At 37.1% G+C, this 20,791-nt stretch overlaps 3 protein-coding genes and 1 long non-coding RNA gene across 12 annotated transcripts; 3 read left to right on the forward strand and 1 right to left on the reverse strand.

Annotated features, from left to right (window-relative positions):
- Positions 1-106: 106 nt before the first annotated feature.
- LOC129300034 (uncharacterized) lies at positions 107-11,017 on the forward strand. Of its 8 annotated transcripts, none has more exons than XM_054938558.1 (11): positions 107-561; positions 906-1,066; positions 2,213-2,272; positions 7,565-7,666; positions 8,000-8,076; positions 8,586-8,709; positions 9,146-9,210; positions 9,756-9,825; positions 10,350-10,425; positions 10,550-10,631; positions 10,712-11,017. In XM_054938558.1, the coding sequence occupies exons 1-11, from the start codon at positions 407-409 to the stop codon at positions 10,832-10,834; spliced, it is 1,095 nt and encodes a 364-aa protein (XP_054794533.1). In that variant the 5' UTR covers positions 107-406; the 3' UTR covers positions 10,835-11,017. The 8 variants fall into 8 exon arrangements, 6 of the variants coding, with proteins under 6 accessions (XP_054794533.1, XP_054794537.1, XP_054794546.1 ...); XM_054938562.1 differs by having other exon boundaries at positions 10,715-11,017; XM_054938584.1 differs by having other exon boundaries at positions 436-561; positions 962-1,066.
- A 1,729-nt stretch (positions 11,018-12,746) lies between these two features.
- On the forward strand, positions 12,747-15,891 carry LOC129302911 (probable nucleoredoxin 3). Of its 2 annotated transcripts, XM_054941816.1 has the most exons (5): positions 12,783-12,899; positions 13,076-13,524; positions 13,642-13,817; positions 14,021-14,500; positions 15,112-15,772. In XM_054941816.1, the coding sequence occupies exons 3-5, from the start codon at positions 13,716-13,718 to the stop codon at positions 15,709-15,711; spliced, it is 1,182 nt and encodes a 393-aa protein (XP_054797791.1). In that variant the 5' UTR covers positions 12,783-12,899; positions 13,076-13,524; positions 13,642-13,715; the 3' UTR covers positions 15,712-15,772. The 2 variants fall into 2 exon arrangements, with proteins under 2 accessions (XP_054797790.1, XP_054797791.1); XM_054941815.1 differs by lacking the exon at positions 13,076-13,524 and having other exon boundaries at positions 12,747-12,899; positions 15,112-15,891.
- LOC129302910 (U-box domain-containing protein 52-like) lies at positions 15,780-20,791 on the forward strand. Its single transcript, XM_054941814.1, is given in 11 exon segments — positions 15,780-15,907; positions 16,946-17,322; positions 17,425-17,528; positions 17,737-17,858; positions 18,046-18,266; positions 18,352-18,412; positions 18,502-18,805; positions 18,950-19,051; positions 19,136-19,564; positions 19,699-20,353; positions 20,356-20,791. Coding segments are annotated over 10 exon segments (2,460 nt in total). The 5' UTR covers positions 15,780-15,907; positions 16,946-17,120; the 3' UTR covers positions 20,616-20,791.
- LOC129302912 (uncharacterized) lies at positions 17,772-18,698 on the reverse strand. The gene is made up of 3 exons (XR_008591341.1): positions 18,558-18,698; positions 18,349-18,433; positions 17,772-18,245 (listed from the first exon to the last, which is right to left on the reverse strand). It is a non-coding gene; the product is annotated as an uncharacterized LOC129302912 (long non-coding RNA).

Consider the following 20,791-nt stretch of genomic DNA (forward strand, 5'->3'; position numbering starts at 1 on the left):
GTAGCTCAGTGGGAGCTGGGCTGATTAGAACAGCTTTTTTCCCCCTTACTATTTATAAGTGAAGTTGTTAATTAATGCCAAATCTTGTATTTTCTAGGGAAAGAAAATTGTCCATGTTGTTAGTAGGGTATACCTTATTTATGCCATAATATATTAGCAGTTAGAAAATCTTTAACAACTCGTAATGTTTACATAAAAATTAAAGAGTGAACAAATCAACAAATCGGTTTTGAATTTTTTTATATATAATATAATATAATATAATAGAAAAGACGTCGAAAATGAGAAGAAAGGGGAGCATTCAATTGTTTTCAAAACAAAACTGCTCGCTTTAAAATTAAGTAGTATTAATATTAATATTAATAAAATTAATAATTAATAGTAAATAGAAATAACTTGATAGTCGATGTACTCTTTGATTGTCGTCCCCCTTCGGAAATATCAAACGGCGGGTCCGATGTTTACTGCCATATCGCGCCCAGGCCCGCCGCTCAGTTTCGCTCATTATCGCTGCAGCCCGCTTCTTGTCTGCTGCCACTTCAATCGTATTCCAGCTTCCATGTAAAATTACCTCTGCGTTTATGGATTTCTGTTTCATTTTCTTTTTTCCTCTTCGTTGCTTTTGAGCAACCGAACCATCTTGGGAAGAATTTTAAATTCCAGTTATGTAGTTTTTACTTTACCAATCTCTCGTTGCCTTTCAACACTATTTCGGTTCCCTTCAGCGCGAAAACCTGGTATTTATATCAAGCACCTATAATAGTTATCTTTGTTGAAGTAGTTTTTTATTTCTATTTCGCCTCATGAGTAGTGTCGTTGGTTAGCAAATTGCTGCTGAATATGGCGGACCATTTGTTCAGAAAAGATATTTACGAGCCTATTCGGTGTGGATTTATCTGTTACAGAGGAAAGAAAGGGGAGTTTCAGAGTACTAAACTATATCATAACCAATTTGTGGTAGCTGCTAGGGCTGTGCGAAGCTTGCTTGCTCCATTGCTTGCTAAACCCGGCAGTTCAATGGGCTGGTGGGAAGGTGTTGAGGAACCTCGGGTTCTCATTGCCCCGGGTAAATCTATATTTATATCGTTGATTTCAAATGTGCGTCTGATTTTCTGTTGCCTGTAAACGGTAAAATCAAAATGTCAGTTCAGCCTGCCGTAGTGTATCTATCACTCATTGTTATTATCGAATGCATATGCATCATGTTGACAGCTTGACAAGACTACAGATTACTTTATTTGTAGGGGTCACAAGTTACGGCTGATTAAGTTGAAACATACTTGAGGCCAGGGTGGTCTTATATCGATCATCAAATGTAATATGATTAACGGGTTTTTTTGTTGCGATGGCAAATTTCTAAACCCATTGTGTTAATGCACGTAGGATCAGACGATTTTGAATGAAAGTTACATAATCTTGTAGTCTATGAATTCTGATGGTTGAAAACAATGACATGTCAACATGTACCATTGATTAGTGGCGGAGCCTGGATCAGGAGTCCGGGGGTGTAGGATAATTTAATTCAAAAATTACTATTTTTTTAAAAAATAATAATTAAACTAGGACTAAAATTGTAAAAGCATAAGTACGTATCATTTCTCTTTTTGAAAAATTATATTGAACCAATTGATGTGGTCTTCTATGTAAATATGTTCTTTGTATTTTATCTTGATCATTAAAACATTATATACCTAATAAGCTTTTGAATTCAAATATTTTTATTTAGTTTAGAGGGTGCAAAATATTAAGAGTAAGGGGTGCAAAATTATAAAATTTATATACTCTACTTGTAATTTTTCCCAAAGTGAGAGTGAAGACAATGTGGCTTTGCCACTGCCTTGGACAATGTGACAAGGATGTCTCCTATTTTAAAAGATACAAAAGTGGACTATTGTGTTGACAAGCAACCAATGTTCTTCCATAAAACACATGAATGCAAGAAAACAACTAGGGGCTCGAAACTAACATGTTAATCATATAATTTCTATTTTGTATGTCTTGGCATCCTAGGCAAGTTGTAGCTGCTGATTCTTTTTTTTTTTTTTTTGCCAGAAGTTATAGCTATTGATTAGTTGTTTTTATTTTGATTTTGCTTCATACAGCACCTTGTGATTAATGCCAAGTATAGTAAGTTTGGGGATTTTGTCCTTTCTCATATTACATTATAATTACAAAAGCCTTTTAACTTCCTCTTCCTCTAATATAACTGTAGATCCTGGTACAAGCGGAAATGGTTTAGGACGCTTGCTTTTGCTTCGTCATCCCAAGTCAGGTGCTTCCGTAAAAATCCAATATTCTTTGATGTCTCAATCATCTTGTTTACTTGTTAGCATAATGTTTTTGAGAGAATACATTGCAGAGTCTTTTATTCTCATTCAACAAAACTGATTAATACATATAGGGAGAGAGAGATTGATACAATCGCATACAATCCTCTCTCAATAAAATAAAATATTGACAAGATACTAACCTGAATCCTTAAAGATAAAGCTGACTAAGATAATAATATGGAAAAAACCCTGGGAGAAAAAAGGAATAATGGGCCCAAAGGGTAAAAGCCCAATTCCAACACTACCCCCAAGTTGGCGAATAAATATTGATCATTCCCAACTTGCTCACAAAATCTCAAACTTAGTTTTGACAAGAGGCTTCATCATCATATCAGCTACTTGTCTTCAGGATGAGATGTATGATTAGTCTATTGTTTTATTTTCTATCTTCTCTTTGATGAAGTGTTGGTCTATCTCAACATGCTTTGTGCGATCATGTTTGATAGGATTATTCTCAATCTGGAGTGCAGCCATACTGTCACACCACATCTTAATTGGAGCATTCATTGGTATCCTGAGTTCTTGTAATAACTGTACAATCCACATACCCTCCCAAATTCCATGAGACAAGCCTTTGTATTTTGATTCTGCAGAACTTGATACTGTTGATTGTTTCTTACTCCTCCAAGCTACGAGGTTGTCCCAGATAAAAGTGCAGTACCTAGTTATAGATTGTCTATCATTATTTGCACCTGCCCAATCATCATTTGTATAGATTTCCACATTTTTCTGTTCTTTTATGCCAGTTGTCATCTTGGTTGCATCTCTATATATCTCTATACCCTTATGATTATTCTTAGGAAAGAATAAACCTTTTTTGGGTGTCGTCTTGAGATATCTAAGAATCGGATACGCCGCTTCCATGTGTTTTTTCTGAGGATTACTTGCAAGTTGACTGAGAACTCCTACTGCAAAAGAGATATCCGGCCTTGTGTGGGAATAGTAAATTAACGTTCCCACCAACTTCTGGTACCTTTCTTTATTGACAGATTTTCCATCTGGTTTTACTTCAAATTTGCAATTAAGCTTCACTGGAGTGTCTGCCGCCCTAGCCTCTAGCATTTTAGTCTCCTTGAGCAAATCAAGCATATACTTTCATAGTTCTTTAGGAGTTCAAGCTATCTCCATCCCAAGGAAATATTTCATGCTTCCAAGGTCTTTCACCTCGAATTTAGTAGCCAATTTCCCTTTTAACTTTGAAATTTCTTCAAGATCATTACCTGTTAAGACTATATCATCCACATAAATAATCAACATAGTTATTTTTGGGCCACAATGTTTAACAAACAGAGGGTGATTTGCTTGATAATGTTATAATCACATCTGTTAATAGCATGTGTAAACTTCTCAAACCATGCCCGTGGGGATTGTTTTAGCCCATGTAAGGACTTTTGGAGCTTATGAACTTTATTTAGATTCTCAGGACCTTGCAAACCTTGAGGGACTTCCATGTATACTTCCTTCTCCAAGTCACCATTTAAGAAGGCATTTTTGACATCTAATTGATGCAAAGGCCAGTCTAAGTTCGCTGCAGGAGAAAGTAGCACATTTGTAGTATTAAACTTGGCAACAAGTGCAATTGTCTCTTGGTAATCAATACCACATGTTTGAGTGAACCCTCTAGCAACCAATCTCCCCTTATATCTGTTAACACTCCCATCTGCTCCCCAAAATAGACTTTCCAGGAGGTAAGTCAACAATCTCCCATGTTTGATTCTTACTTAAGGCCTTCAGCTCTAATTCAATAGCTGATCTTCATTTGGGATCAATTACATCCTCATCAAAAGTACTAGGAATGTCTTCACTATCAATACTTGCAACCAAATCCTTAAACTGAGACTCAAGCTTAGCATAGGAGGCATACTTGCCAACGGGATGTTGAGTACAGCTCCTTTTGCCTTTTCTTAGATCAACAGGCCATTGGAGTTCTTTAGGATTGGTTTCAGGTTGTGAGTCATGACTTTGCCTTGGAAAAATAATGGGATCTTCTCTTTCCACTTGCTGTCTGACTGATTCTCCCCTGTTTCATTCACATTCGGCTCTAGATTATGGTCTTAAATGGCCATGGGTGATGGTTCAGGGTCGTTTGATTGGGATTCAGGTCTGGTAGGGCAATTGGATATATTAGGGGAATATCCTGGTGCTGTAACAGGTTCAGATTCAGGTAATTCTGGTGCTGTCCAGGTGGTACAGGTTCAGGCTCAGGAATAGAAGCATCTAGCAGTGTTTGAGATCCAGTATTTGGGTTACTAACTCACTGATGTCTAGATGGGTTGTCACATATTAACCATTTACCATCACTCTCCCCCTGAATGGGTAATGTGGGATAGAACGGAAGAGTTTCTACAAACCTAACATCCAAAGTAATGTCAATTTTTCCAGTGGCTGGAGAGTAACATTTGTATCCCTCTTGTGTAGAAGATTACCACAAGAAAATGCATTTAATGGATTGAGAGGCCAACTTTTCACCCGAACAAGGGAAAACAAAAGCGGTACAGCCAAAGACACGCTTAGGAAGAGAGTTAATAAGGTGAGAACTAGGAAAAAGGCTAGAAACTTCTCAATAGGTGTCTATAATTTTAAGAATTTTGAGGGCATACGATTACTAAGATATGCAGCGGTGACAATAGCATCCCCTCAAAAAATATTTGGAGCATTATTTCCTCATAAAAGAGCCCTTGCCACCTCTAGAAGGTGTCCATTCTTCCTCTTAGTCACCTCATTTTGTTAGGGGGTGTTCGCACAAGATGTTTGATGGTGTATCCCTTTCTCAGTAAGGAAGCTTTTAAAGTTTGAGTTAAGATACTCTATCCCATTATCACTCTGAAGGACCTTGATTGAGGTTTAAAACTGATTTTGAACAAAAGCATGAAAATGTTGTAAAACAGAAAAAAACTTTAGATTTGTCTTTCATCAAGAACAGCCACGTTAAGCGGGTATGGTCATCTTTGAAAGTAACAAACTACCTAGCTTTTCAGTTAGTTGCAACCCTAGATGGACCCCAAACATCACTATTAATAAGAGCAAAAGTTTTGGAAGGCACATTCGGTGTTGAAAGATAAGAGGTGCGAGTTTGTTTAGCAAACGGGCAAATGTCACATTGAAAGTCAAACTTCATTTTATTCATAGAATTGAGAAACAAAAGTTTCATGTAATCAAAACTTGGATGATCTAACCTACAAAGCCATAACATAAAGTCTTCACAAGACATAGTAGACAAACAAGAACTTGAATCAGCCATGTAGCCTTTATTGGAGAAGTTGCTTTCAAGATAATACAGTCCATTATATTCGTTAGCATTGCCAATCATCTTCCACAAAGTCATGTCCTGAAAAAACACTCTTGAGTTGGCCAAAAATAACAAGGCAATTTAATTTGTGAGCTATATGCTTCATGGGCAGCAAGCTACATTGTATGTTAGGCACATATAAGTGTTTGTAAGGATTACATTGGGAGAAATAATGGCAATGCCTGATCCCATAATCTTAGCATGGGTATTATTTGCAACTTGAACACGAGTATGTTTAGAATAAGGGCGAAAATCAAAGAATAATTCTTGAAACTCAATAAGATGATCTGTAGCTCTGGAATCAATTACCCAAATGTTGTTTGTCCAAGCAATAACACTAAGAACAGAGATACGTTCAGTACTTGTTTGAGCTAAGGAAATACAAGGAGTTTTCTCACTTGGTCTTTCTTGAGAATACTTATCTAGAAGTCGTTGTAGGATGGTGAGCTCTTTATTATTCAATGTTTCACTGTCAGAGTTGCTTACCATGAAGCCCTTCTTATCACCTTTAGATTGTTGCTTTAGATGTGCTGGTTTCCTAAGAATTTCCCAACATGATTACCTGGTGTGACCATTTTTGTTGCAATGATCACATTTAAGATGCTTCTTGCCTTTTCGCTTACTACCTTGGTTTTCGTGTGCCACCTTAGCCAAAGCCTTTAGACTTGAGGAGAGAGGAATAGAAGGAGTAGAGGAAGAGTTTTGAACAAGTTCTTTATGACTTTCCTCATACCTGATCATATTAAAAGCATCTTCTAGGGATGGAATGGGCTTGATGCCCATAATTCATCCTCGAACATCTTCAAAAGTATCATGCAAACTAAGTAAGAACTCATAATAGCATTCGCGATCGACTACTTGGTGAAAATAGACCTCGTTTATATGGCAGGACCATTGGTGGACTTAATACAAATCCATTTGTTGCCAGCGTCGGACAAGAGCACTATAGTAGAGAGTAACGGTTCTCTCCCATTGCACAAGACTACAAAGCATCCTTTTTACTTGAAAAATAGTGGCTGTATTTTCTTTGACAGAGTAGGTGTGCCTGGCTGACTCCGAAATTTCCTAGGCAGAATTAGCAAGCAAATAGGTCTCATTGATCTCAGCTGTCATAAAGTGAACAAGCCAAGTCATCACCGTGTTGTTCTTGGCACACTGTGTTTTGTATCGAGAATCTCCAATTGCTGGTGGCTTGGGGTTTTAGGTGAGGTATTTTTTCTTATTTTTTCCATGAATAATCATGAGCATGTTTTTGGACCACTGTAAATAATTATTCCCATTTAGACAATGGGTTATAACAGCTTGAGAGGATGAATTAGATACAGAATTTCAACTGCAGACAGCATGGGAATGATTGCATCCACTGAATGTCCTCCCCTAGTCATGGTTGCTGTTGAAGGGCCTCCCCCCAGCACTGGTGATGACTGACGGACCTCATCACCGGCAGCAAAAACCCTAGGCTGACTGGAAATCACTGCTTTGTGCGACAAGGATGAGTTGCTCTAATACCATGAGAATATATTGCATAGTCGCATATTCTCATTCAACAAAACTGATCAGTACATTTAGGGAGAGAAAGATTGATACAATTGCATAAAATCATCTCTCAATAAAATAAAATAAATGACAAGATACTAATATGAATCCTTAAAGATAAAGCTGACTAAGATAATAATCTGGAAAAAAACCCTAGGAGAAAAAGGGATAATGGCCCCAAAGGGTAAAAGCCCTATTCCAACAGTGTTAGTTCTCGTGAACTGTGCATCTCAAGTACTTAACTCAATGTGTTGGTTAATTGCTTAATATTATTCTGTTAATATTGCTCTATCACTCAGCTAAAAATCCTTATTGAGGATGTGATATGTTGAAGCTTTTGAATGCTCTCCCCCCCTCTTTACCTCCTCCTATTTATTTATAATTCTAACTTGTTTTGACCTGTTTGAAGGAAATGCTACCCGCTATCTCTTTGTAAATGGGATACTTCAAGAGCTTCAATGGTTTAAAAAATCATATGGATCTTGGTTCTTGGGGGATTATCTATGTGAAGGTAGATGCTAGATTTCTTAGGTTACATAGTGTTAATCTAATGCTCCTTATTTTGGCACATACATATGTATTTAATTAATCATATGGCATGCAGTACACTTCTATTTATAATTCATCTCCTGTATGAGGAAATTTTTTAATAATTGTAAGAGTTTTCTTCCGATGTCCTTTTCTTGGATCGCGTGAGATTATTTCAATTTTCAACTACACTCGGTCTGGAGTCAGCCTATAAATCTCTCACTTATGATAGAGCTATTATGTGGCTTCATTAGATTCAATATGAATTCTTGGCAAACATTGCCAGCTTAATCATCATTATTTTCTCCTTCTACAGATGGTAGGTTGTATCTGTCCACTCCAGTGGATCCTGTTTTCATCATGTTGCCCATTTTTGAGGAAGCTAGAATGAAGGTAATTCCGTGTTTCTCATCGGCCAAATTTGTACAGGATGGCTTCCTTATTTTCAAATTGCTTCCCATATGAGTTAATTAGTGATCAACTACTTTTAATAAGGCCAAATAGAAGTTCCAGCTGCACATCTGGGACTTCTTAGATATATAACCAATTTTTCATGTTAATATCAGTTCAACCACAAGTGAGTCCACATGAACAGTTCAACCACAAGTGAGTCCACATGAAAACTCAGTTACATGCTCCTGCTTGTCAGGGTGTCATACTGTCATAGCATCTGCTTACTCTTCATAAGTTTTTTCTTTTAGTATTTGCTTATGCATTGACTGCGTTTTTATATTTATGAACTCCGCTTTTAGAATTGAGAAGCATGCTGTGGGGATTTTTATATTTTCTAAACGTATCAATGTATATCTGTCGGCCAGGGCCAGAAAGGTTCTACATTTATTTTGAGGAAAGAGATAATTTATATTTTCTGAATGTCTCAAGTATAATTTAAATGCATGCAGAAGGGGGATGATCCTGGTAAATTCAGACAATTGGATGAGATCTTGTTTGTTGATGGATATCCTGAATATCAACATTTAATGTCCACTGTGGAGAACTGTATGCAAGTAGTTTGTGAAGTCAGAGGTGATATATGCAGTCCTTATTTAGAATTTCAGTTTGCAAGTTTGCAAAGTTATCTTATGATCTAAGTAAATTACTTAGTAGATATTTTCAACGTAAAATCTGAAGTGTGTCTTTGATATAGAACTCTCTCTATTATGCTGGTCATAGACAATTAAACATGACAGTCTCATTGCTGACCACTTAAGGCCATGCTATACTTTTTGCTTCCTTTCCCCTCCATAATAATATCCAGGTATATATGACTTTGATTTCCAATCTTGACAATGGGATGGATTCTTTATGCAGTTTTGTAGCAATAATATTGTCATATGGGGAATAGCCACATCGATGTCTAAAGGGATTAATTTTGCAGAGATCAAATTTTTACAAGACCTGTGGTAATTATGTGTGATTGTGGTGATTAATTTTGATTTCTTCTCTCTCTTTGCATGCGTAGAAGTTGGGTCAATGAAATTCTTTAGGCTTGATGACGCAAAGGTTCAACGTTGGCTGTATTATAAGGTGTGTCTGTTAATCTGCCTACACAATATAGCAGTAGAGTAATTCCTTCCTGTGGATGTCATGAACGAGGTATAATATCTTGTCTAATGAACTGATGACTGAGCTTCATGATGTTCTTGTCATAAAGTGACTAAGAATAAAACATGGCTGATATCTTTTTTCCACATATTATGATAGACTGGTTTCAAGGATGGTTTTTTTTGGCACATGTATCCCTTGGAGATATTGTGCGAGTGCTTTCATCTGTGTTAGCAAGATTAGATTCGGATTTCGTAGAACAATACTAGGCATAATATTAGTTTAGATGGTGATCTCAGTAATATCAAATAAATCCGATATGTCCCTGTATACTTGTATATATACTGTATACCTCCTGCGAGAAAACTTTGAACAAAAATATACAACTTTTTACCCTAATCTGAAACAATCTGACATGCTGTTTTATTTATTCCAGAATATATATTTGTCATGAATAATTTAGTTTCTTGAGCTTGAAAAGTTGTAACTGGTATTAAAGTTTGTTATTTTGGCGTCACTTATTTTAGGTTTGTCAGCTGAAACTGACGCTTCCCAAGCTGGACAAAAACTATGCTGTACAAGAAGGGAAAGACACATGTAAAGCTTGTGAACTGTTTATTACCATCCTGTTCTACTGCCTCTTGAAAAATTTCCTTTGGATGAGGTTGAAATGAGAAAAGGGAATAGCAATACTTTATATCAAAAGACGAAACATGTTGCGAAAGCAAATTGGGCCCTTGGATCCTGTGCGTATCTGCTCTCTAATTTGTGCGTTTTAAGTGTTGTGTGTAGCATAATGGTGATGAGGCTGGATTGGCAACTTGAGGAATTGATGTTTTCAATCAAGGAAATACCGGTTAAAATATTGGGTGCAAATCTATAATATAATATACTGCATTTAAACAAATTATCGTCTTTTTATTTGTTATCAAATTCACAGAATGGAAAATGAATCACAAAATTTATCCTATCGGCAGATTACATGGTTGATGGGCACCACACTTGATACAATAAATATCCCACTAGAATTTCCTATCTCCTCGTAAAACTTGAAGAGCATGTCTGGTTTCTGGGCATCACACATTTCGCTGCTTAGTAATTTACTGATGTTACTGGTGCAGTGGTGGACGCAGTCTCAATATTAGGAGAGTACTTGAAGGATGAACCTTGGTTGCAGTTTTTGTGTAACTATCTTAAGTATGGCCTTCAAGCGTGTCTTGTCACCAAGATCTTACTTATATATGCTTTTTGGGCTTAAAAACAATTTAGGTAAAGAGTGGGAATCTTTGAAATGTTTCAAGAAGTGTTTTAACTTTTGCAGGTTAGACATACTTGAGGTTAGTGGGAAAGCACAAGTGAGCGATGCTCCTAGTAATGACCCCGGTTTTGTCAATGAATCTCAGGTATTTACTGATACGAGAGACTAGTAGTTGCTATTCTGAGTTGTAGTTTATTTTGATGCTTGCTTATTATTAATTATCAGCAGGAAAACAATGAGGATAAAAAGCCTGCAAAAAGGGGAAGACAAGCCAAGAAGCCAAAAATGGAGACAGAATCACACAACATCAAAGACATGTTTACCAGGGCTTCGCGTAAGAAAAGCTAACGCACTGTCATTTGGTGAAATATGAATCATTTGTCGTTAAATGGACTCTGTTCTGGAGACATCAGCGTTATGGGATAAGCGCTGAGTCAGATCTTAATTTGTACCGTCCAATTTATTTTTGAAGATATAATTAAATATTGTTTCCATGTCACTTTCTATCACATAGATAACGTATTTGCTCTACCTTTATAGACGCCATCTGATCTTATGACTTGCATTATTTTAGATGGGTAACCGTTCACTTTACCCCTTCCCGTGGTCCCTAGGGCAACTAGATTTCTTGACGCTTGATGAACCTTTATTTTTTTCTTTTATCCTTGTAAGTTCAAGAGTCGGCCATCCTTTTGAAGCTGCTGGACCCCTGTGGCAAAACACCTTTACTAGGGTTTAGCATCATCCATCGGCTGGGCTTTTACCTCTCTGGGATTTTTTTTTTTAATTTTTTGACTATGCAAGACTTTCATTTCACTCTTTGTCCATGAAAGGTTTTTCTCTGTGGATGAGTTTCGGTTTTTCAAATGTATGTTTGTATGTATGAATGATGGAGGCTTACAACCTGATTCATCAGATTTACAACTATGAGTGTTTAATCTCAAAGATAGAAGGCTAGAGAAGACTTTTTACTTCGAAGACAATTGAGAGGTGCCTCGACACTGTACATGCGCACTAATGAATTTTGTACTCTTTACTCATTCAACTTGTAATTTTTATTGTTGTAATTTTACTTCACTTTTGAGTAAAGCGAATTTAAATGATTTTTCAAGACTTAAAATTCTTCGCAAAATAAGTGTTATTTCTAAGCCACCGCCTTTGGCGTGAAGGTTTGTCGCAACAAATGAAGTATTTTGATAGTAAATATTTGATGTCATCTTTCAGTACTAAATTTTTTGGGTGACAGGTTTTTCCTTCGAATCAAAATATAAGGTTTTTTTTTTAATTTTTAAAGTTTTATTTGATTCAAAATATAATGTATTTGATAGGTATTGTATATATTTTTTTCAATTATAGCCTTTATTGAGTAATTAATGATAATATTTTGAATAAATCAAATGGCATATTTATTATATTTAAAAATATGATTGGAAAGACATGAGAATTATTTTTGAAAATAAAGATTTTTAACAAACTTTTAAATAAAATTAGTTAATTATGACTTATAATTTTGAGGAAATAGTCTTTTCTTAGCTAGGGATGTATGCCAACTTTTTTTAATTTTCATGGCGATTACTTGTATTTGTACCATTTGCCATAATGCCGTACAATATATCTAAAGTGTTTTGGTTTATAGTTTAACTTTTACTACTCAATAATTCATTTTGTCTCCAATGAAGCTTGAAATGAAAGGTTTTGTCATAGATCTAGTTTATTGAAATTAAAAAAATTGACAAAAAATATGTGTGTTTAAGTTGAAATTGAATATTACATTTCTGTATTTAAAAAATAAAAAAAGAAGACCAGCTTTTCTAGTTTTTTTTAAAAAATATAATTCTCTAATTAAATATATTTCCGTCCTATTCATGCGTGCAAATTGCAATGACGAGAAATCTCAGAGTCATATTATTATTTATTTCTAACGTGACCTTTTTTTAATATATTAATTAATGGGTTGTTGTCGCGTCTTAACAAGGAGTGTAATTTTGGCCAAAAAAAAAAGTGTTGTAATAACCTGATTTTTGTTTTTTGAATAAAACTAATGACCTGATTGATTAGTTGCAGAGAATTAAAAACATGATTGATCGAAGCATAATGGCGGTATAATAGATAACGGTCTCCTGAGTTTATTATAGTCCACTTATGTGCCCAACCGTTATTTGGTCCTCTTTTAATTTCATAGCCCAAAAATCCAATTTATGCTTTTTTACAATATCGCATTTCTGGCACTTGCTTGCCTCCATTTGACGTGGCAATCAGTATTAAATTTTGATAGTGCCCTGCTTCTTGATTACGACACAAGCTTGCATTTTTCATACCACTCTCCGTCCCTTTCTTTCCCCTTGCAGACTCAGAAGTCTTCAAATCCTCCTCCTCTTTTCCTGCTTCTTCATCCGCAACTTCATCTCCAAAGGTACGTGCTATCAACAAGTTTCCCGGCCATTGCATGTTCATGAATAGAATTAGAATCACAACCTGCACTAATCAGTCGTTTCTATTTTGGATTTCTTTCCGTTCGCGCTAGTTTCCTTCCTTTATTTTTTTGTTTTTTGGGTTTTGATGGTTCGTTGCATGGTGTTTATGCTGTAGTGTTAGGGATGACTCTTGACTGGTTTTGATGAACTTGTCTGCAAAATTATAGCACAAAATAAGAAAGTGCTTTCTTTCGTTTCATTTAATGACGGAGGACATCAATTCCATGCCAAGATTGGTGACTCGTTGGGTTATCCGAGGATACGAAGTATGAATGTCAAACCAGTTGAAGAAGGCGTATACGCAACCCTTAGCCTTCTTGCAGAATTTGAAGCATCCTTGGGAGGAATATTCCAGCTAACTCCCTTCAGGAATTATTGCCTTATATATCAGCCCATTAATAGCCCACTTTTATAGCAGTTCGCTACAAATTACTCCTCTTTCTTCAATTCTTTATTGAGGAGAATGCTTCAGAGAATTTAACAAGTTTTTAAATGGAAAAAGATGCCCTCGCGCATGATCTGAATGTCCTTGGCCTCAGAGGCCTCTTTCAGAACAGACGAACGGTCAGAGATAAAAGTGAAAGTCAAATTTAAATAGAGCTATGTAATATATTCACTAGGTAATATATTGCATTTTGGATATTACAATCAAAACTCATTTCATTCCTCTTCATCAAATAGGTTTCAAGAAGGTGTATAACTTGTACGAAAGGAGGGTGGAGAGTGGAGGACATCCCTTGCTTCCTGCAACTCCAATGGCAATGGTGGATATTGAACCTAAATATGTTGATAGCGATAATGTCATGAAGATCCTTGAAGCTGAAGGTGTTGAGTTTCTTCTATCTTGTGAAGGACAGGTAAGTTGGGTTATGCAGAAACCTGAAGGGCGTCCTTGCATGTCAAAGAAAATAGGTTCATTTATGGAATCATTCTCATCTTCACTATTCAATCCAGTAATTTAATTTTTGTAGCATCCTCGAGAATTTGCAATCGCTTGTTTTGTCTGCTTGGTTAATATATATTAAATGTTAATGCATTATCAACTTTGAACTGAGATTAGGTACCCTTGTCATCTTGCAATGGGAAAACTATCTGCCTTTTCTTCTCTGCAAACTGGTACAGGCCTTGCAGAACATTCGTTCCCCATCTGGTTGAACTTTATCGCACATTGAGAAATAAGGGTGTAAGCTTAGAGATTATCTTCATCTCTTTTGACCGTGATGAGGATGCATTTCAACAGCACTTCAAGAATATGCCATGGCTGACCGTACCATTTGATGTTAATTTGCACAGAAAACTCATTAACAGATACAGAGTGGATCGAATCCCATCATTCATTCCATCGTCCCCAAAGGGCATCACTGGAGAAGAAGACTGGATAAGTTGCATTGAGGATTACGGTGCTGAAGCATATCCTTTCACAACTAAGAGACGTGAGGAATTGAAAGTCTTGGATAAGAGAAAGCGGGAAGAAGGAAGTTTGGAAGAATTATTGGGTCATGAAGGGCGCAACTTTCTCATCTCCATGGATGACAGAAAGGTAGCATAATCTCTTGCCTGAAGCTGTTCTGCTGTTGCGTAGTATGTCATAAGATAGTAAGTAGATGGAGTCAATCATGAAAGTATTTATATGCATGTTAAGGGTGGGCATCACTGAAATCTGTTCTTGACATGCGTCTTTCCATGATTGACTTGATCTATTTATGTAATAAAATGAGTATCGTTAGATTGCAGATCCTTGCCAGTAAATAAAAAGGCAGTTAGATGAAAGATAGAGAGGGAGAGGTAGGACCCATTTGTGGACCATGCTTTTAACTTTTTCTAATTACCCCATAGGATTTGTTAATGTCTAGTTACGAAATTTTTCATGTCATAGTTAAGTGTGCATAAGATTTCTCATTGTCACAGGAAGTGTTATATAATTCAATACATGGACGACATTGTAATAGGCAAACTAAATCATAGTAAGACATACAAACATGTTAGCGGCAGGCTCCATTTAAAGGGTTGTTAAACATACTGTCAATTTTTTCATGACTATTTGGTTGACCAATCTTTTGTAAATGTTACAACTTAACTTGTTGCTTACAAATAGGTCCGGAGGTAGTATAGTTAATACTTGAGCACTTGTGACGTGTCATATTGTTGCAGGAACCAATATCTAAACTGGCGGGAAAAACAGTTGGCCTCTACTTTTGTGCTTATTGGTCTCCTCCTTGCCGTTCCTTTACTGTCCAACTTACAGAAGTATACAACAATCTTAAGACAACAACAGACCACTGCTTTCAGATTGTTTTGATCTCAACAGACAGAGACATCCAAGAGTTCAACGTCAACAAAAGTAGCATGCCATGGCTTGCTATTCCATATGAAGACAGAACAAGGCATGACCTTTGTAGAATCTTTGATATCAAAGGCATTCCAGCATTAGTTCTCATTGGACCAGATGGTAAAGTCACAAGTATGAATGGGAAGTTTATGGTATGCACTTACGGCTCTGAAGCTTTCCCATTTACAGAATCAAGGATAAGGGACATAGAAGCAGCTCTGAGAAAGGAAGGAGAGGCTTTGCCTCAAGAGGTTGAGGATGTGAAGCACGAGCATATGCTGAAGTTGGATATGGCCAAAGCATACGTTTGTGATTTCTGTAAAAAACAGGGAAGGTTCTGGGCTTTCTCTTGTTGTCTCTGTGATTATGACCTTCACCCTAGTTGTGTTGAAGAAAAGGTGAACGAAGATGATAGCTTGTAAAACAACACGATCACACCACTTCTAAGTGGGCAACCGAGTTATATTAACTAGATATTCTTTATGGGGAAGGAAAAAGGAATTGATTTAAGAATCTGTATAACAGCAAGATACTAGAAGACTACAGAAGAACCTCTTTATCCGATATTACTCTGTTAATATTGATAAAAGAACATTATCTAATCACGCCACTTTTTAGGTAATCTATTGAAGAGTTATGAGATAATGCTCGGGTATGAATGGGAAAAAAAATAACAAATTTAATAATAACTTTGTATATGGAATATCCAAGGATAAAGAACAAGAACGAGATGGACAGAGAAATAACTATATACATCATCATATTATGAACATATGATTTGTCAGCAGTAGAGAAGTGGTTTCCTAAGATTTGTTAGGTTACTACCTAAAAATTCATGAAATTCGGAGCCAGTATTATTTCCTTGTTAATAGGAGAGTCCTTTTTTTTTTTTTTGTGCTCCTTTTTTATCGAAGTCCTTCCTGAAAAAAAAAAAAGACAAAATATTGTTCTTTTAAAATAAAAAAAAAATTGTGTTCAAATTATTTGTAATCTATATCATTTTTAGATATGATAAATTTTTGCGTCAAGTAGTTTAACCTCAACTCTTGTATATGAACGTGTATTCGTGGGAATACTCCCTCAGTCCATAACATTACCCACTTGCCAGTTACTATTATTAGTGTGTTCAATTTATCTTCAGACTACATCAGATATCCTTGTATTGTATCAAGTCATTTTAAGGCACGTGCACTTATAAACTACTTAAAAAAAAAGTTAAAAAACTGTGTCCTCCATGAAATGGCCCCTGATGTTTCTTTCCAGAAGATATGAGATGAATCACCTGCAGGACAAAAAGTGGTGTGATGATCAGAGGTAATCCGCAAACTTAGGTTGTTCTCTCATGGAAGAGAGAGAAAGATAACAACCTGTGTGGATATCTCATTCGGGAAAACCTCAAAATAGTTAAAAAGCCCAAAAATGACTGCTATTTCCCGACAGGAAAAACATCTGTCCACCGCTATTCTTATGCCGTTAGGATTAGAACACCCAAGTAATAAGCAAAGAGTTAATAAATCAAACAAAAGCAACACGGGCAGGATGTATTCAAACACCAACAGAAAACAGAAGAAGAAAATATCTTTAGCAATTTCCATCCATGTTCCATTCTGTACGTATTAAAAAAATATATATATCCAAGAGCTTCCATTTTCACAGGGTGTTCCAGATATGACAAACATCAAAAGGGGAATATAAGTTCAAGAAAAAGGATAGAACTTTGGATAATGCTAAAAGAATGATCAGGTTATGAGTTACATTGTTCAATGTTCTTCGATTGAAAGAGGTTTGAATTAAAAAGGGGGGATAAGGAAAGACAGAGAGAGAAAGGGGGATGTGGTTGCCGAAGAATCAACCGGAGAGGAAGGATGGAGTTCAGGGGATAGTGGCAGTGGCAATAGACAGAGACAAAGGAAGCCAGAATGCACTCAAATGGGCCATTGATCATCTCCTTGTACGAGGATCCACCGTAGTTCTCATCCATGTCAAGGTTAAGCCATCTTCATTGTCTGCATCGCCTTCTCTTCAAGCCCCAAGTGAGTGTGTGCGTACGTATATATGAAACAAAGCATCATAAATAGCTCCTTTCATGTTGAAATTCGATATTCAAATGGCTTCAAGATTTTTTTTGATTGCAGGGGCAAATGGTGGTGGTGATGAGAATTCTTTAATATGCAAAGATCCTGATCCTCAAACCAGAGAAATTTTCCTACCATATCGGGTCTTCTGTACACGGAAAGATGTAAGATTTGCTTCTCCTTCCTATCGAGAAAACCAAGAAAAGAACAAGCTTTGAGAACAACAAATACTATTTGTGCCATCACTTGGTTAATTTTACTTTCACGAAATGACACAACAAATTATGTACATTTGAGATTTTCGACATGATTTTATCTTCTTACTACATCTTTGGTTTTTGTATGGTGTGGAATTGGGTGGATGGACCATAGATACAATGTAAGGACGTTATACTCGAAGATGCAGATGTATCAAAAGCTCTAATAGAATACGCTTCACATACAGCAATCGAGCATTTGGTTCTTGGTGCGTCAACCAAAGCTGGTCTGCTTCGGTATGTAAACACCATGCTAAGCACTTGACCGACCATGAGCTCTTCACATGCTTGTTTCACACTCCAATGATGGGGATAATAACTGACTTTATTGACACATAAATATTATTAATCCCAAGCTAGAGGCTAAACTTGTTGAGTACAATATGCATTTTGTGTTTTCTAAGAAAGATATTCTTATCAGAAGATTCAAGGCAGCGGATATTCCAGGAACCGTAGCAAAAGGGGCACCGGATTTTTGTAACGTGTATGCTGTTGCTAAAGGAAAAATCCATTCAATGAGATCAGCTACTCGTTCTGCACCAGCTATTTCTCCTCTACGCAACCAGCTCACTCAACCAAGCATCAAGTCAGATCACTCAGACCCAGGACCAGGAGTGCCTCCAACTAATAATAACAATATGAGAGGTTAGATTCATCTCTTAAAATATCAAACGTGCATGCATAAAACACAGCCTCTATGTTGTTGCTAACAGAGATAAGTTTCAACCAGGACGTGATAGGCGAAGCCTTGATGGTCCTTATAAGTCGCAGGATGAATCCGAATCCTTCAGGTCAGTGACATTGCTTGGTGCCTATAGTGAAACAGAAGCATTTGTTTATTAATGTCAACTGAAGGCTAAAAATGGAGTTGGAATGGTAGGTCACCGTTCACTAGGAGAGGTATGAATGGCAAGTCATATGGAGAACTGTCTATACCAGATACTGACATATCCTTTGTGAGTTCTGGTGGAAGGTCAAGTACAGATCGCATGTTCCCTTCATTATTTGATACCCCAGACGCTGGATTCTCCAATCCACGCCTGTCTTATAGCTCAGAACCAGATAGTCATAGCTTCGAGTCCTCGTCGCAGTATGGGAGAAGGTCTGTGGATATGGTCAGCCCTCCTCCTGAATTTTCATCAATTGCACAGGATAGTGACAGACTTTCTTCTTCATCGGGCCTGGTAAGTACAAGCAAACAATTTTAATGTTCATCCTCCTAAAAGGAAGTTTTTTTTTTGGGCATCAAAATTGATGCTAGCTGCTAAGGCTCCATCAGAACAGTAGATTGCATTTGTCATGCTGATAATCTTGCGCTGAAATTACAGGATGATGTGGAGGCTGAAATGAGGAGACTGAAGTTGGAGCTCAAGCAAACAATGGAAATGTATAGTACAGCTTGCAAAGAAGCACTCTCAGCAAAACAGAAAGTATGTATTATGAGATTACAGCACATATGTTTTGTGTCTTTAAAAGCACGACCAGTTTCGCTAGATTTTGCTTTTGCATCGCAGGCAATAGAACTTCAGCGATGGAAGTTAGAGGAAGAGCGAAGGTTAGAAGAGGCAAGGCTAGCAGAGGAAGCTGCATTGGCAATTGCAGAGAAGGAGAAGGCCAAATCCAAAGCAGCTCTTGAAGCTGCTGAGGCACAAAAGAGAATAGCAGAACTGGAAGCACAAAAAAGATTGAGTGCAGAAATGAAAGCACTCAGAGAAGCAGAAGAGAAGAAAAAAGCACTAGATGCCTTAGTAAATATAGATGTCAGGTACAGAAAGTATTCCATTGAGGACATTGAAGCTGCAACCCAGTTCTTCCAAGAGTCCCAGAAAATTGGAGAAGGTGGTTATGGCCCGGTCTATCATTGCTATCTGGACCACACACCCGTTGCAGTTAAGGTTCTACGTCCCGATGCAGCACAAGGAAGATCACAGTTTCAACGAGAGGTAAACTACACAACAAAATAAAGTTAACCCACAAATGAAACGCAGAAAATACAACTCTACATATGGAAAGTTTGGATTTTGAAGTCATGTTAAGCAAAAAAAAAAATGGGCTACAATGTTTGTCTCTTTTACAGGTTGAGGTACTTAGTTGCATACGGCATCCAAACATGGTTCTCCTGCTAGGAGCCTGCCCAGAATATGGATGCCTTGTATATGAATTCATGGCTAATGGAAGCCTGGACGATCGTCTATTTCGCCGAGGAAACACTCCGTCTCTTCCTTGGCAGCTAAGATTCAAAATTGCAGCTGAAATAGGCACTGGCTTATTGTTCCTTCACCAGACAAAACCAGAGCCTCTGGTTCATAGGGACTTGAAACCAGCTAACATCTTACTTGACCGCAACTTCGTGGCCAAGATCAGTGACGTGGGTTTGGCCAGGCTAGTCCCACCCTCTGTGGCTGACAATGTCACACAATACCGCATGACATCCACTGCTGGAACTTTCTGCTACATAGACCCAGAATATCAGCAAACAGGAATGTTGGGGGTGAAGTCAGACATATATTCCCTTGGGATCATCTTCTTGCAGATACTAACAGCAAGACCACCAATGGGTTTAACCCATCATGTTGAAAGAGCCATTGAAAAGGGTACATTCAAGGATATGTTGGATCCAACAGTGCCTGATTGGCCAAAAGAAGAGGCCTTGAATCTTGCCGAGTTGGCTCTCAAATGTGCAGAGTTAAGGAGGAAGGACAGGCCTGATCTGGGCAAAGTCATATTACCAGAACTAACAGATTGAGAATGCTTGCCGACAGTAACAATCATCAGTCACTTTTGAGTGGCTATTTAAGCCCTCCCAATCTGAGCCTAGTTTCAGCGCCGGTGGTATGTTTTGCATTTTCTGTCAACTTTTTCTTTTTCTTTTTTGCATGCTGTGCCAAAAAATCAGTGTTAGTAGTTTATTCACAATGTGTTGCTGGGTGCGGTTGTCCAGGTGCAGGAACAAATCGGTTCCGCAGCCTATTCTGGGGAGAACACAAGAAATAGATCAAGTCCTGCTTGAGGAATCAAACAATATTTGAAGAAAAAGAAAAGAAACTTATGTCCAATCTCAAGGATTAATTGTAAATCACTTAGGTGGATCCGTATAATATCAATACTTGATTTTCCAATCCATAGATGCAGTTTTTCAAATATTCATTTTTTTGTATTAATTTTTTTTA

Source organism: Prosopis cineraria, unplaced genomic scaffold (assembly GCF_029017545.1).
Source record: "Prosopis cineraria cultivar Desert tree isolate PC_DT_omini unplaced genomic scaffold, ASM2901754v1 PC2, whole genome shotgun sequence".
Taxonomy (NCBI): domain Eukaryota; kingdom Viridiplantae; phylum Streptophyta; class Magnoliopsida; order Fabales; family Fabaceae; genus Prosopis; species Prosopis cineraria.

What these genes read in the sequence shown, in the direction of transcription:
- LOC129300034 (XM_054938558.1), top strand. Translation starts at nt 407, where the DNA reads ATGTACTCTTTGATTGTCGTCCCCCTTCGGAAATATCAAACGGCGGGT. An exon ending in GGGGGATTATCTATGTGAAG is followed by an intron (nt 7,667 to 7,999) that starts GTAGATGCTAGA and finishes CTCCTTCTACAG; the next exon opens with ATGGTAGGTTGTATCTGTCC. An exon ending in AACGTTGGCTGTATTATAAG is followed by an intron (nt 9,211 to 9,755) that starts GTGTGTCTGTTA and finishes CACTTATTTTAG; the next exon opens with GTTTGTCAGCTGAAACTGAC.
- LOC129302911 (XM_054941815.1), top strand. Translation starts at nt 13,716, where the DNA reads ATGGCAATGGTGGATATTGAACCTAAATATGTTGATAGCGATAATGTC. An exon ending in TTCTATCTTGTGAAGGACAG is followed by an intron (nt 13,818 to 14,020) that starts GTAAGTTGGGTT and finishes AACTGAGATTAG; the next exon opens with GTACCCTTGTCATCTTGCAA. An exon ending in TCTCCATGGATGACAGAAAG is followed by an intron (nt 14,501 to 15,111) that starts GTAGCATAATCT and finishes ATATTGTTGCAG; the next exon opens with GAACCAATATCTAAACTGGC.